This window comes from Urocitellus parryii, chromosome 6 (genome assembly GCF_045843805.1).
Source record: "Urocitellus parryii isolate mUroPar1 chromosome 6, mUroPar1.hap1, whole genome shotgun sequence".
Classification (NCBI taxonomy): Eukaryota; Metazoa; Chordata; class Mammalia; order Rodentia; family Sciuridae; genus Urocitellus; species Urocitellus parryii.
Genome location: NC_135536.1, coordinates 11,259,026 through 11,274,757, shown reverse-complemented (window position 1 = coordinate 11,274,757; position 15,732 = coordinate 11,259,026). Strand labels below are relative to the sequence as shown.

Below are 15,732 nucleotides of genomic sequence, written 5' to 3'. Positions count from 1 at the left end.
CTTCCAAGTTACAAAGATGGCAATGTTGCCCAAATCCCATAACTACATAATATGAACTGCCTTTTTTTCCAACCACCCAAACAGAACCTTCACTGCCTGTCTAGCCACCCCTAACAGACTCCTTTAGGCCTCTGCCTGCCCCTGGGTTTTGTTTTGACAGTATGCTAGTTTGGGGTAGCAGTTTCTGTTTTGGTTATTTATTGCTGTATTGTTGCCTTAAAATGTCCCCAAAACATAGTGGCTTCAAAACACTGGTTATCAACTCACCGATTTATGGGTCAGGAATCAGGGCAGGGCTCAACTGGTTGGCTCCTTTGATCCACATGCTGCCATGTGGATGTGTTTTCAGCTGGGTGGGGGGTGGGCTGCAGTCAAAAGTCTGATGCACGCTCCCCCATGTCTGGCACATCTTTGCTCCTCCTCATATCCATCTCTTCATATGAGCTCCTCACAGCAGTGTGAGGTGGTCAGGCAGTCAGGTCTCATACCTGGTGGCTGACTTGCACCAAGAAGTGTTCCAAGTGGGCGAAAACAGGAGCCCCGTGCCATTCAGACTAAGGTTACCGCTGTTGACCCGCGACGAGTCCTTGCCTCCCCAATGTTGAAGAAGAACACCAGAGAAGCACGCCGAGGCCAGGTCAGAGTGGAAAGTAGAGGCTTTATTAAAGGACAGCAGAAAAGACTTCTCCCGGAGGAAGAAGGGGATCCAAGAGGTGGAATCCGTGGGAGCGCGGTTGTCTCCCCTTTTTATAGCTAAGGTATTCTTTTCTCTTTGCCGCATTCCTGTCACATTTCTGTCCTTTGTTCTGTCAAGAGTGGGGCACGGGTGGGCCAAAGGAGTAATCTGGGCAGGAAGGACTTTTGAGTCAGCATCTTCAAGTTTGCTGGGCGCTGTTTTATTAACACTTCTTTGGGATGGGCTCTGGGCCTTGGGGACATGAACACTCCAAGAGTTGTTCTGCTTTTTCTGGACTTCATTCTCAATGGCCTCCATTTGGGATCTTACTCGATATTAGACCTGCTGAGACTCAAACCCAGGGCCTCACACATACTAGGCAAGTGCTCTACCACTGAGCCACAACCCCAGCCCCTTCTCTTACATTCTTTATGTCTGTAAAACCATCACCATGCAGATGAGGCCAAGAACTGCCACTAGCAGAAGCATAGCCATGTCCCCTTGGACCAGGGTTGCAGTGGCCTTTGGGTACCTGGGCTACTGAGCTCAGTGAAAATAATCGTGGGGAACCAACTTCTTAGGCAGCCCTGGGGGACCAGGTCACTCCAGAAATCTCTTCATAAAGCAAAGTCTTTCAAAGAAGTTTTTACTTTTATGCCCTTGAGTCTGTGGCAGGGATAATCCTGCTGCTTACTGAGACGTCCTTAAAGCATGTTTCCTTTTGTCTCCATTCAAAGTCCTTGGCCTCTCTTAAAATGGCACAAATCTCATCAGCAAGAACAACTTCCTTGGTCCAAATTATATAGACACTTTTCTAGCTAAATGGCTACATCCTTATACTCTGATTTTGGGTCCCATTTCTAACAGGAATCCTGGCTAAGTCACCAGTGATATCCATGTCACAGCTTGAACGTTATGCTGCCTTAAAATTTTCTCCATCACATTAATTGGTCCATCACCTTTAAATTCAGCCTGACACAAAGTGTCAGGACATTGGCAAAACGTAGGCAAGTTCTTGAATAGCCTCAAGTGCAGTTCCCAGTAGGGTCCTCTTTCCCATCTGAAACCTCAGCACAGTCTTTACTGTCCCCGTGGTTACCAGCATTGTGGTCTTCCGAACTTACAGCAGAATCACCCATTTAAGTGCTCCATGTTCTGAGACTTCTCCATCCTGCATCTTCACACATTTCCAAATTTCTTCCATAAACTGATTCCAAAGGCTTCTGAACTACATAGTTGGGGATAGTCACAGCAAAAACCGTATTCTGTCAAAAGAGCCAGGTGTGGACAGAACTGCCTGTCAATCAGCGGGGTCTCCTGACCAATGGATCTCAGCAAACTCCCCCAACCAACCCCAGTAGGACAAGGGACTCTAACCCCCCCCCCCAGTCCTGTCCCTAAGCCCAATAAAAATTCCAGTCCGGCTGAGCCCAACCATGCGCTTCTCCCCGACCCACCCTGTTGGTCTGGAGGGTCTCGCCTGGAGTGAAATCTCAATAAAGCCTCGTTTCTGCAGCCTTTTTAGTCTGCCTCCTTTTGGTGGCTGCTGCCTGACCCTACCGTTTCAGAAGCTTCAGTCCATTCATTGCTTTGGGTCCGAGGGGAGGGGAGGCAGAATATCATGACAGAGGAAAGCTACTCAGCTCCTGATGACCAGGAAGCAAGAGAAAGAAGCAAGGGTCATGATGAGAAGTGGTCCCCGAGGGTCCACCTCGAGTGACCCTACTCCCTCCAACCACGCCCCACCTGCCTACAGTTTCCACCACCTGCCAGTAGTCCATCCAAATTATAATCCATCAAATTGATTCATCTACTGATAAAGCCAGAGCCCTCTTAAGCTAATCATTTTCCAAAGCCTCACACTGCTGCGCTGGGAACCGAGTCTTCCACGCTTGGGATTCTGGGAGGCATTCCAAACCCAAACCATGGCAGAAGAGGTTGGAATGGCAGTGACATCTTGGACGAAAGCCTTTTAGCTTGACAAGTGAGTGTCTTGGAGTGAGGCCACCTCTCCCTGTGACCCATTAGCTGTGGCCGACCTGCATGTTTGTGTGCTCTTTTGAACTTTGCACTCTCGGGCATCACACCCAGAGAGATTATCCCACCGGCCCCAGGAGAGCGGTGAGACACCAGGAGCAGAAGCACTGAGTGAGCTCAGCCTGCACCTGCCAGCCTGCAGACACCTCTCCAGGTGGCAGAGCCTGCAGGTGAGCACAGGAGGCAGGAGCTCAGTGAAAGGGGCTGGAGGGAAGAAAGAGTCTCCCTACTGTAAATGGTGTGGCAGGAGCTGTCACAGCCTCACAGGAGGGGATGGATGAAGGCTGTGCAGGAGTGATTCTCCCAGTCACCTCATCTAGGGATCACCTCCACTTAGTGAACGGGAGAAATCGGATGTTTGGAAGTGCTGGTTGGGGCCTCTGCATAGAAAACTACTCACATTTTTTTTTTTCTCAGAGAATGGATTATGATCTCTACCACCTCCTATTAACTCCTTCCTGAAGACCCACGTTAACAAATCCTATTATTTACCTCTTCTTGCATAACAAATCACCCCCAAATTTGATAGTAGCTTAGGACAACAAGCTGTTTCTGTGCATGGGGCCTTTGAGACGGCTTCAGGTCTCTTGTGAGATCTGAGTCAAGATGTCAATCACCTTGGGAGCCGCTCAGAGACCACCAAGTGGAGGAAGTTCAGCATCAGATTAGGACCAGACATGAAGAAGTCTGCATGAAGAAGCTGCATCTGATCAGGGAGTTTTACAAACATAAACCTCCTCCCCGTCCCTCAGAGAATCAGGCTCAGTCTCCTGGGACACTTCACACTTGAAAAGTGAAAAACAAGCTTTTCTTGAATAACAAGATTTCTTGCACCATTAAATAATTCTACTTCTTTTTTAAAAAGATTTTTTAACCTGTTGATAGACCTTTATTTATTTATATGTGATTTATTTATATGTGATTTATATGTGAATCGAACCCAGTGCCTCACACATGCCAGACAAATGTGCTACTGCTGAGCCACAACCCCAGCCCACTAATTCTACTTCTTAAAAATAATGTTTTATTGTTTTCTGGTAATGAACAAGACATGCTCTTTGTCAGCAATTTGGAGATTTAAAAAATTTCAAATGAAGAACACAAAAGGCACCTCCGTTCTATCATCAAGAGCATCTCTAAGAAACACTCCTTTAGTTCCTGGTGGATACTGGGACACACCAGTAAGCAGCATCCATGGTCCCACTTTATGGGGCTTTCAGCACAGCAGGAGGGAAGACCCCACTCTGTGTGTGATCCTTCTTTAAAATGTGGGTAAAATACCAGAACAGTTTGGTGTGGTGGTGGAGGATGGAGTCCCGGTCTTCTGGTGAGGGCGATTGGCTAATTCAAAGGATAGGCACAGGGTCCAGCAGCAAAGGCCCCACCAACCTCACCAGCATCAGAGCACCTCAGACCCACCTGGGCCCCAGACCATCTGCTTGTCTGAGGACAAGCAGCTGGATGGGAGCTCTCAACAGAAGAGCCCTTCCCGCCTGCTGTGCTTGTCTTCACACTAGTTCCAGGAATTGACCTGGCAAATATTGACCAGGCTGCTGGGTCTCCAACACCACTTTTCTGTGGCAGGAGGACGTGCAGGCTGAGGACCTGGGCCCGGCTTGCTGATAAGGCTCTGTGAGTACTGGGCTCCTGCCGGGAAGGAAGGCAGGTGGCAGTCACCGCTCTATCCCCCTCCTGCTCTCTAGTTCTCTGTTTCTCCATCTCTGGCTTCACAGGTAGGGGTGGGAGAAGTGAGTCCCCTCGAGTTAGAGTGGAATGAGCACTGCTTCTGAGTCTCCAAGTTAGAATTTCAGGTTCTCAATGACCTTTGGCATCCAAGACTTTGGACCGAGGAGCTCCGAATATTCCCGGCAGATAAGACCACAGCAAAGGACGAAACTTACTAGAAATCTTGTGATGGGAAAAGAGGCATGCTTGGAAGCCCTGAGCTGGACCCGAGTCTTTCTCCTGCCTCCCTTTTATCGAGTGTTTGTCCTGCCCTGAGCCTCAGTTTCCCCAAATGGACAACTGGGCTAGGAATCCTTGTGCCTCAGGGTTCTCAGAAGGATTGAGTCAGAAACAAAGCAGGTGCCACCTGCATTTGGGCAGGACCATTCTCACTGCATGTGACCCTTCTGGGCAGTTTAAAGCTTCCATGTACCCAAATCTCACCCACTGAGTGCTAAGAGCACCCCCGTTTCTTGTGGTCGATATGACCAGAAACACCACCCACCTCTCCCATCCCTCCTCCCTAATTTACAAACCCATCTGTCCTAAAAACAGTGATACAACGTACCTAATATCCCCAGCCCTCTAATAAACACTTAATAAATGAAATGTTATAATGAATGGATAGGGTTCTTCATTTCCCTCTGGGATCTTTCTACAAAAGGAGCTATGAAATGAACTGGATGTCATTGCACTAAGCCTTGGTGAATGGGAAGAAAACCCCTATCACATTCTTTCTGTGTTAGGTGCTCTGTGTGTCTGTCACATAAGCCTTCACCTGCCTGCCCGGGAGGGGACTTTGCCTACATTTTGCAAAACTGACACCTTGTGAAGGAGGTTTCTTTGCACTGCGCGGCAGTGAGTTCCTGCAGAGCCTTGGTTGCAACCCAGGCCCCACTGGGAAGTCGAGGTCGTTTTGCAGGTCGGGAAGACCTTGGGGTGCCATGGGGGCAGAAAACGGTGCTGAGTTCAGTGGCATAGAAGGAATAAATGAGAAGTAGTTTCTGTGTTTCTGATTTTACCCAGGGACAGACCAAGTTTTAATTTGTTCTGCATCTTACAAATTTCCCATCAAAAAGGCAAATCTGAAATGTACAGGAAATGTCATAGAGCCACCCCCACTGAGCTGTGCGGAGGGAGGGAGGTCATGACCTTGGAAAAGTGCCCATCACACTTTGACCAGCAAACGCGTTTCGACATAACAGAGGAGACAGCATCTCGCCTCCCGGCCGCTGGGCTTTGAATAGTGGTTGGGCAGAGCGTTCAGGACACCAGGGCCAAATGCCACCTGGAACGCTACCCTCCCCAGCACTGCCACTACAGCTGTAATTTGTCCAGAGCTCATTAGTTTGGGCAAAGAGGATTCAAAGTGCTGATTAAATCACCAGTGTTTTCAGGACGATCTACCACAAGGCACCAGGAGGTCAGAATTTGGCCCCCACTGAAGGAACAATGGAAAGGGTGGTTTCAAGTGGAGCAGGAGGATATCAGGGTCTGCAGGATCCAGGGGTCTGTGCATGGGCAGGGGGACCTGAAAGGGAAAGGGAGGTTTTAAACACAGCGCGACACGGTGCCCTGCACATCCTGCCCGGAAGCCAGGGGTCTTCCTGTTTCTGTACCCCCAGTATCCCCTAGAGGTGGACCAGAGTTTCTTCCGGCATGTCTTATAACCAAGAGGTGTCGTACTCGTCTGCAGGGGCTGCTTTAACAAGCCGTTAAAGTGCTGCATTTAAACCACCAAAGCTTTTGTCTAGCAGCTCTGGAAGCTGAAGTCCAAGATCAAGGGGTGGGTAGAGCTGACTCCTCCTGAGGCCGTTGGGAAGAGTCTGCTCCAGGCCTCTCCCCAGCTCCTGGTGGTTGCCGGCCATCTTTGGCTTTGCCCAGTTGGTAGGATATCACCTGCAGTCTGTCTTCTCCATGGTGTGTCTCTGTGCCTAAAGCTCTTGTTTTATAAGGATCCCAGTCAAACTGGGTTAAGAGCCTACTCTAATGACCCCATCTTAACAAATTATACCTGTGATGATCCTATTTTCAAACAAGATCCCCTTCAGGGGTCCTAGTAGCTGAAGGTTCAGCTTATAAATTTGGAGCAAAAACAAGTCTACCCATGACAGACGGTTCCTAAACCTCCACATCAATCAAAGATGGAAGCTCCAGCCACTGCACATGACAGACAGCAGAGTCTTGATGGAGATGTGGAGACAGATCCATGCTCCCTCCTCTCCTCCCAGGACCCACCAATTCTGTGGCTTTGTCCTCACCCATGGGCCCCTCTCATCTGCGCCACCCGGTGGGTGACCCTCACATCCAGCTAAGGAAGGATCAGGAGGGCCCAGGGACCCCTCTTTCCCATGGGGCTGACGTGAGGCTTTGCACATCATCCTTTTCCTTCTGGAAGATGAAATTCTAGGTCAAGGCTGTGCCTAGGTGTGAGGCAGGCCTAGTGTCACTCATGGTCACAGTGTCCTGACCACTTGTTCCACAGCCCTCTTCTCCATTTATAGTAACATACACATTTGCTCATTTAACTAGTGCAGGCCACCCCAACTGGACCTGAAGCTTGTGGGGTCGGGAATTGGGATTTTTTTTTCTTCTCCCGACTCGATATTCAATACGGGTTAATTTCTTGAGTCAGATAGATCCTTGAGAGGAAATGGAAAGAAGGAAGGAGGAAGGAAAGATGGAGGGAAGGTAGAGGAGATAGGAAGGGAGGGAGGCAGGGAGGGGAGCAGGATAAGCTATGGAAGATTTTTTTTGTAGCCCGGAGTCCTTTACTCAAAAACCTCTATCACATGTGGAGCAGAGAGAGGGCTGCTGGTCTTCCCCAAGCCTGGGAGGACTGTCATCTACCACTGTCCTCTGCAGTGTGCCTATGGCACCCTTGTGGGACAGTCTGAATGGTGGGTTTGATGGCCAAGCAGGGGGGCAGATGAAGTCGCTTGGGAAGAGGAGGACTGACGTGTTCGAATCTTGCTTCCAGAGGATGGGGCCGGCTAGGCTGTGGCTGCTGGGAGCCGGGATCCTGGCCTCTGTCCACTGTCAGCCCTTTCCTGCCCATGGAGATAAGAGCCCAGGGGCACATCAACCCCCCAGCCATCAGCTCTCGGAGCCAGCTCCTGCCTACCACAAAGTCACACCCACCATTACCAGCTTCGCCTTGCGCCTGTACAAGCGGCTGGCGGCGGGCACCCCAGGAAACATCCTCTTCTCGCCCGTGAGCCTCTCCAGCACCCTGGCCCTGCTCTCCCTTGGGGCCCAAGGTGACACCTCAACACAGATCCTGGAGGGGCTGGGCTTCAACCTCACAGAGACCCCAGCAGCCGACGTCCACCGGGGCTTCCAGAGCCTCCTCCGCACCCTTGACCTGCCCAGCCCCAAACTTGAACTAAAAGTAGGGAGCTCCTTGTTCCTAGACAAGCGGCTCAAGCCCCTGCAGCACTTTTTGGACAGCACCAAGGAGCTGTATGGCGCTTTTGCTTTTTCTGCCAACTTCTCGGATCCGGCTACAACCTGGAGGCAGATCAATGAGTACGTGAGGAAGCAGACGTACGGGCACGTCACGGACGGCCTGCCCCAGTTCAGCCACGACACCCTCATGGTTCTCCTGAACTACATCTTCTTCAAAGGTGAGGGCTCGCTCAGACACAATGACTGGCGTCTCCTCTGTGAGTAGACACTGTCACCACACAGAGGTGACCAACACATCCTTGGGGGATGCTGTTTGCCTCTTGGGAATCTGCGAATGACAGCTTTCCTACCCTTGGGTAGCTCACATCCCACGTGGGTTGGAAGCAAGGAGCGGCCACAGAGCTCAGAGGGATGTCATGCTTTCAGGTGGGTGTAGGTGCCCTGGAGCTCTCGGAGGAGACGAGCATCCATGCAAACTTGGGGAGTGAGGGGAGGCTCCCCAGAAATGCAGGCCTCTGAGTGGAGACCTGAAGAGTGAATTGGATCTGCTCAGGTAAAGTTTCAGACAAAAGAAAGACCAGGAATTCCAGTCTCAACAGTAGAGTGACATGATCGCGTCTGTTTAGAAAGAGAGAGTGTGGCTGGGCGTGAAGATGGGAATCGGCCCCGCTACTCGACTGAGATAGGAAGATCATGGAGAGCAGGAGTTTGAGACTAGCTCAGGCAGGACAGTGAGACCCAGATTTAAAAAAACAAAGGAGCAAGATGAGCCTGGATACAGTGTGGAAATGGTTTGGAGGGAGTAAGGACGGGAGGGGAAAGACAAGTTAGGTGTTTCTCAAAGTGGACCAAATCCAGGTGACACTAACCTTGATAAACCTGTGGCTTTGGAAGTAGAATCTGCAGTACTTGGTCACTGATTGAGTGTCTCTGCATAAGCTGGTCATCTAGGGGTCACTGGGCCGAGGATCTGTTTAAAGGGCTTGGAAACAACCTGAGCTGTGCCGTCAGAATCAGGCCACTGATCTCAGCTCAAGATACTTCCTGGCTTTGTAAATGGCATGTTTACAGAAATGCACAAGCCTCAGTTTCCCCATCCCTAATATGGGGACGATGACACTTGTTTCTTGTTAATTTGGGGGATGATTTAGAGACTATGCCTCACCCATGGAAGGTGCTTAGTGGATGGGAATGCATTGTGGTCTCGAGAACTAAATTCCTCTGAAAAGAAGCCCAACCCTAGGCCCCTGGAGCTCAGACTCTGCTGACACTCTAGTGGCTAAGCCCTGGCCTGGATTCTGGCCTCCTGGCTCTGCCTCCAAGCTACTTCTTCACCTCACACTTACATACCCAAGAGACAGTCACCAGGCCGGTGTGGCTTTGTAGACAGCCGCCCAGAGTCGTTCTCCTGGGACATGTGCTCATGTGTTACGGGTCTTGTGTCCTCAGCCAAGTGGAAGCATCCTTTCGATCGCTACCAGACCCGGAAGCAGGAAAGCTTCTCCGTGGATGACAGGACCTCTCTCCGGGTTCCCATGATGCAGCAGAGGGAGATGCACAGGTTCCTCTATGACCAGGAGGTGGCGTGCACCGTGCTGCAGATAGAGTACAGTGGCAATGCCTGGCTGCTGCTGGTGCTCCCTGACCCTGGCAGGATGAGGCAGGTGGAGGCCGCTCTGCAGCCAGAGACCCTGAGAAAGTGGGGACAGCTGTTCCTGCCCAGGTAGGTGCCACATGGAAGGGTTCCCGCAATCTTTGCTCAAAAGCCGGAGCAGGTCTTGGTCAACTCCTGTCCCCAAACGCTAAATTCCAAGTTTGACTCTGGGATCCTGGGTAATTTTCTCTCCTCCTTGGGCCTCAGGTTTCCTCTGAGGCCTTGATTCCTCCTGAATTGCATTGCTCGCTGGATTAACTGAGTCCATAGTTAGACTGAAACCTGGATCCTAAATGCTCACTGGATGTGGACCATGATCCCTCCACCGGGTGTCCTGACCCCAATCTCATTTCCCCTGGCTTCCTTCGTTCTTCACATAGTAATTTAATATCACACGATAATAAAGTGTCACCAAAATGCCAGATAAAGGACGATCATTAAGAACAATCATTAGGTAAAGAAAATGTGGTATATATCCACAGTGGAGTTGTAGTCGGCCATGAAGAATGAGGTTACGGCATTTGCTGGCAGATGGATGGAACCAGAGAAGATGAGGCTGCGTGAACTAAGCCAGCCTCAGCAGGTCAAGGGTCAAAGTTCTCTCTGACATGCAGAAGCTGGAGAGCAAGACCAAGGAGACACCAGTGGCTCAGAGAGGTCTGGCACCTCGGGAATCTTAGGAAGAGGGAGAAGAGTGGAATAGGGAAAGGCGACCGAGGGGGGGAAGGAGGGATGGAAAGGGGAATCCTGTCCCCTCTACTTGCTTTTAGATTGTGGCTTCCTCACTGCGGTTGCAGCTTCTTCTGATTCCCGAGGTCCCCCTCCCTGGCCCAGCCTTCTCAGGATGTGTCTCCCTTTATGGAGCGACCTGGGATGGAATCTGGTCCTGAATTCTAGATACCTCTAGCTGCAAAGAAACTGGCCCCAAACTAAGCAGCCCGGAGGCCAGCTGTTGCCCCTTGCTGCCCGGGTTGGCAGGGCCCCGTGGCCTGGTTCCCACTCCTGGGGGAGAGATGGGGGCTGGAGCCATCGAAGCCTCCTTCGAGTGGGTCTGGATGAGGCTGGGTGGGCTGGAGGGGATCTGGGCAAGGCCGGCTTCTCTTCCTGCAGGGTGTCCCCCAGGCTAGCCTGAGCGGAGCAGCTCAGTGTGACACTGTGTGGCCGCTCGCGGCTCCAAGGGAAGGGCCCTAAAAGGAAGGGAAGGCTCGTACCCTTTGAAGGGTTAGGTCCATAAATCAGCAGTGTCCCTCCTGCCGTATTGCACTGGCCGGAGAGCCACGGATCCCACCCAGATTCAAGAGGAGGGCTCATGCCCACCATCTCAGGTGGCAGTCCCACACGACCCAGTGGCTGCCAGCCCCTCCTGTGCCACTGGTGTCTTCTCTCAGAGTCCCACCCACACCGAGGCCTCAGAGTAGAGAGAGGCACTTTATACCTGGGCAGAAGTTAAAGCACCCAGGAAAAGAGATGCGGTAGGTCGAGGGGAAAGGTCAGGACTTAAGGAATTCTCTGAACCCGTGAAGCTCCAGTCAAACCCGGATTCCAGCCCCGCAGTTTTCGGTTCCCGCAGGGTGAGCCTGCCCCTCTCTCCCACTGCAGGAGGGAGTACCATAGAATCTTCTGGATTGAGTCGATTTTCCCTCAAAAAGGGTTTGCTTTGACTTCTCCGCAAAATGAGTAAAATTCTACTCATTGTCCCCCTCCCCCTCCCCCTGTCCCCCACCAGTGGCCTGGGGCTTGCCCACCCAAGATCTCCCTGTGAAAAATGTGTCAAGAAGGCCAAGATGTCCTTCCACTTCGGTTAGCCCCTGGACCCTCCTGTGGCCTAGGTATCAAACTGGTAACGATAATGATGAACCTCAGTTTGACCTTCTAGAGACATAAGTTCCCAAATTAGTTATTAACTAGTCAAATCCGGAGGTGCCCTGGCAATTGTCAACCAGTACTTAAGAAAAGAATAATCCCCAGGAGAGAAGGATGGATTTACTGTGGGTGGGAAGAATCTTCTGAGTTGGCCCCAGGAAGGGTGGTCATCTGACAGCCCAGCAGGCCCGGTTGCAGGAGGGAGTGACCTGTTCCTTGTGACTCACATTTTGCACACCTGCTGTGCCACGGGATCCTCACAACAGCCCGTGGAGTGGGCATCTCTGCGCCATTTCACAGACGAGGAAACAAGTTCAGACAGGTGGGAGATGGTGGTGGCCTGGGCGAGGGGAAGGCCAGGATAAGGAGTGAGGACACGGTTTGGAGGTTGAGCCACAGAAATCGCAGACAAATGAGATGTGGGGGTGGGAAATGTCACCAGCACTGACTTCGCACAGCCATCTGTGGATCTCATCAGTGAAGCCATTCAAAACCCCACTCTGGAGAGGGGGGATGAAGAGGAGGACAGGGGGCCATGTCAGGACCTCAGGCAGGACCTCAGGCAGGTCCAGCCCCAGACACTCCCTGAGGCCTGCAGCAAGGGAGCTCTGGCTAGGGAGGTGGAGTGTCCCCCACAGCAGGTGTGTCACGGGGGACTGCTCGCCCCCCACACTAGGAAACACTTGTCCCTCCACGGGGCAGGCTGCCGACAGACGGGCAAGGGCAACACTGACAAGATGGTACATTTCTCTGATTCTCCCTTCAGCCTGCTCGACTTGCACCTGCCGAGGTTTTCCGTTTCCGCCACATATAACCTGGAAGAGATTCTTCCCCAAATCGGGCTCAACAGCATATTCAGCTTGGAAGCAGACCTCTCGGGGATCACTGGGCGGCTCAACAAGACCATCTCCAGGGTAAGGCAGTGGAGGTGCACGGGTGAGATGCAGGGCCTCTCCCTTCTCACATGGTGGGAAATCAAGTCCTCCAGTCTGTTCCCTATGCAGGGCCTGCAACATCGCAATCTTTATAGCTCCCTTTCATGGACAACTCCCTTCCTGCCTCCCCTCCTCCTAGATCTGTGTTTTCTGTGCAGGAATAGTGTTCTGCATAGAGCAGGTACTCATTAGAGGTGATTCATGGGGCCATAATTTTCCCAGGTGTGGGATGGCTTTGTCTTGATTCCTAGTATGTCCTCTTACTGGGGCAGCTGTGGGACTCTACCTGCCTTCGTTATGGCTATGGGTAACAGTGGGACAAAAACAGGAGGTATCTCATTCAGCTTTGCTGCAGTAACAAACAACCCCTACATCAGCTAAATATCTGCTTCCCATGACTGCTTCCCTCAGGGATATAGGGGAAAGGAGAAGCCCCTGTCCTCTTCTGTCCTCACAGAAGAGGAGGAAAGCCAGAGAAAAAGTTCAACAGCTCATTAACACTTGTCCCCATGCCTGACCTGTGTCATGGCAGTGCCCAGGCCATTTGCTAGATTGGGTTCCACTTTCATGACCCCAGTCCATGGGGATGGGCCATGTTCTGCACTACAGGTGGCCCCACAAAACACATGGAATGGGCAAAGGTTGACAACCCTCCAACAGGAGGGGAGAGCTGATATTTGGGAATAAGAATGCAGTGGCCTCTGAGGGCAGAGGCTGCCTGCTGGACACTGGGGAGGAAGCTAGATGGGGTTCCACTTTCATGATCATGGTCCGTGGGATGGGGAGACAGTCAAGGCCCCTCTCTGAGCTTTGGTTAGGGGCATGGAGTGTGTGTGTGTGTGTGCGTGTGTGTGTGTGTGTGTGTGTGTGTGCACACGCATGCTCCTGCGTTGTGCAGCAGGTGGGTGAAGAAGAAGGAAAAGAAATAGTCAAATGTCTTGAAGAGGCTTTTGCACAGTACCTTTTAAGTGCTTCTCTTTTCCTAGAACCTTTTGGAAATAAAAGGGAACATCAAGGCCATTTTTATTTTTTTATCCAGCTTCTTTTAAAGGCTCAGAACCCTTTCTTCCTGGGAAATTGTGTGAAATGAGGTTAGAAAAGAAGTTCCTCCCGTGGGAGCCAGTGGGGGGCTGGGTGACCCTGAGCTCTTTAGACCCCTGAGGTCGGCTGGGCTGGGCCTCCAGGCCTGGGCCAGACACAGGCGGCTCCAGCCAGGCTCAGGCCCTTTTGTCTTTCTGCCTGAGGGTGACATCACTGTTGGGGGCGCGGGGGGGGGGGGGACCCTCAGGAGAGAGAAAATGGAGAGAGAAGGGGATGAAGCGAAGGCTTCAGCTGGCTTCCTCCCCAGTGTCCAGCAGGCAGCCTCTGCCCTCAAAGGCCACTGAATTGAGCCGTCTCTGACTCTTCTCTCCTTCTAGGTGTCACACAAGGCCGCGGTGGACATGAATGAGAAGGGAACCCAGGCAGGGGCCGCCTCTGGCCTCCTCTCCCAGCCCCCGCCCCTGAACACGACGTCGGCCCCTCACGCCCATTTCAACAGGCCCTTCCTGCTGCTGCTTTGGGAGGTGACCACCCAGAGTCTGCTCTTCCTGGGAAAAGTCGTGAACCCAGTGGCAGGGTGACGGGGGTGGGAGGTCCCAGGGGTCCTCTCTCCCCACCAAACAGGAAGGCTGGGCCCCCTGCACTGCGGGAGGGCAGACCAGCTCGTGGGTGTGCAAAGGTGACAATAAAGTTGGCCCTGGGTGTCACGAACCCTGAGGAGCCCTGCTTAGGAGGGAGGCCGAGTCTGTGAGCAGCTCGAGCCACGCACCCTCCGATCCGCTCAGCTCTAGGGTTCACTGTGGCTGAAAGTTGAAAATGTCGACAGCGTTCATGTTGTGGCCTCCAGGAGGAGTTGCCACCGCCGTGTCAGGCCCTTTCCAAGTGTCCTTTGGGTAAGGGTCACAATAAAAGGCTCAGAGGACATAGGAGGAAGGAAGACACCTCCCCTTCACAGTGGCTGTTCTGCACTGTCAGCCACGGGACGAGCTCTGAGCTGTCACTGCTCAGGAGTTGACTCATCTGGAGGGAAGGCTGGCCCCAGGGAGGGCTCCCGGCCACATGCCATGGAGTGGGAGGCAGTGCAGTGGTGGTGAGCCTGGGGGAGGCCAAACGCAAGCACCAAGGAGACAAGAGGAGCCCAGGGCCAGCCCCAGGCCCAGGGAAGCAGGACGGTCAACATGGCAGGACGACAATGCAGACAGGGTGGGGGCGAGTGGGGGGCTGTGTCCAGTGGAGACAGAGCATCCCCTAGAGATGAAAGCTCAACCCCCCATCCCAGGTGTGCCCCTCAGGAGCACCATCTGAACCCGGCGGAGGAAATAAGAATGGGGTGTCCACTTATCCACCAGAGCTCTCCACTGTGAGAGGGGACCCCAGGCACTAAGATATGTTCTGACCTCTTTTCTGGATCTTTCAGCATTGAAGAGAAGTGTGTTTGTCTTTATTTATGGGGTGTTAGAAACCAGTCTGCTCTAAGACCATAAGAGGGGTGGGGTCTGCAAACACCCTGTCCCACTGCAGTCCCCAGCCCTGGCTCTCCAGCAGTGTCCCAGTGGTCACGTAGGAACAATATGCAGAAGGAAAGTGGAAGTCCAAGGCTCATTAAACCCCGAGCTGTGCCTCTGAACCAAGATCATTTACAAAGCCCTCCTCCATTGACCCAAATCCTGGGTCTTTCCACTCTGATGATCCAAAATGGGAAGCCAGGAGCAGGTGGGTGAAGGAAGGTGAGAGAGCAGAGAGAGAGAGAGAGAGAGAGAGAGAGAGAGGAATATGTTTACCCTGTGCCCACGCTGAATGTGGGAAGTGACCCGGGTAAGAAAGCAATCTGTCCCCCAGAGGTAGAGAAGGGCGATCCGGCCAGCCCTGGCCAGCTTGACCCACCTCTGTAGTATATGGAGGTGTTAGCAAGGGGACAGTCGACCTCCCCCTGAGTAGGGACACCCAGAGATGAGAGCAGAGCACATCAGTTCAACCCACAGGTCTGCGGGTCAGCAAGCTCAGGCCACGTTCCCAAGTCCAAGCCCCAGATTCAGCTTGCGGGCTCCTGGTGGGAGTGTGTGCAAAACATCCGGGTTCCTGAGTGATGAAGTAACACCCAGAGAGCTGGGCTGGGAGGTCCCCCAACTTCAGCGGCATCTCCAGCAAGATGAACAGTGCAACCCTGAATCGCATGAGTCTGTTGTGGAGCTCTGTGTGGGAGGGGGCTGGTTCTCAGAGTAATAGGAGGCCCTCAGATAGCAGGAAGCTGCGCCCACTTTTGATCACACACTCTTTTCCTGGAGAGAGCCAGTGTACTGAAGGGATGCTGGTCCCACACCCATCGCCCACCACCAAAGGCGAGCCCTGCCCCCTGCTGGTTGCAGAGGGTCACTGACGTGCCCTGGAAGAGT

General features: G+C 52.5%; 1 protein-coding gene across 1 annotated transcript; it reads left to right on the top strand.

Moving 5' to 3' along the window:
* Window positions 1–4,283: 4,283 nt before the first annotated feature.
* On the top strand, window positions 4,284–14,027 carry LOC144255393 (serpin A11-like). Its single transcript, XM_077800037.1, has 5 exons — window positions 4,284–4,345; window positions 7,419–8,064; window positions 9,296–9,569; window positions 12,130–12,277; window positions 13,717–14,027. Exons 2-5 carry the CDS (start codon window positions 7,422–7,424, stop codon window positions 13,918–13,920), a joined length of 1,269 nt encoding a protein of 422 aa, XP_077656163.1. The 5' UTR covers window positions 4,284–4,345; window positions 7,419–7,421; the 3' UTR covers window positions 13,921–14,027.
* The last annotated feature ends 1,705 nt before the right edge of the window (window positions 14,028–15,732 follow it).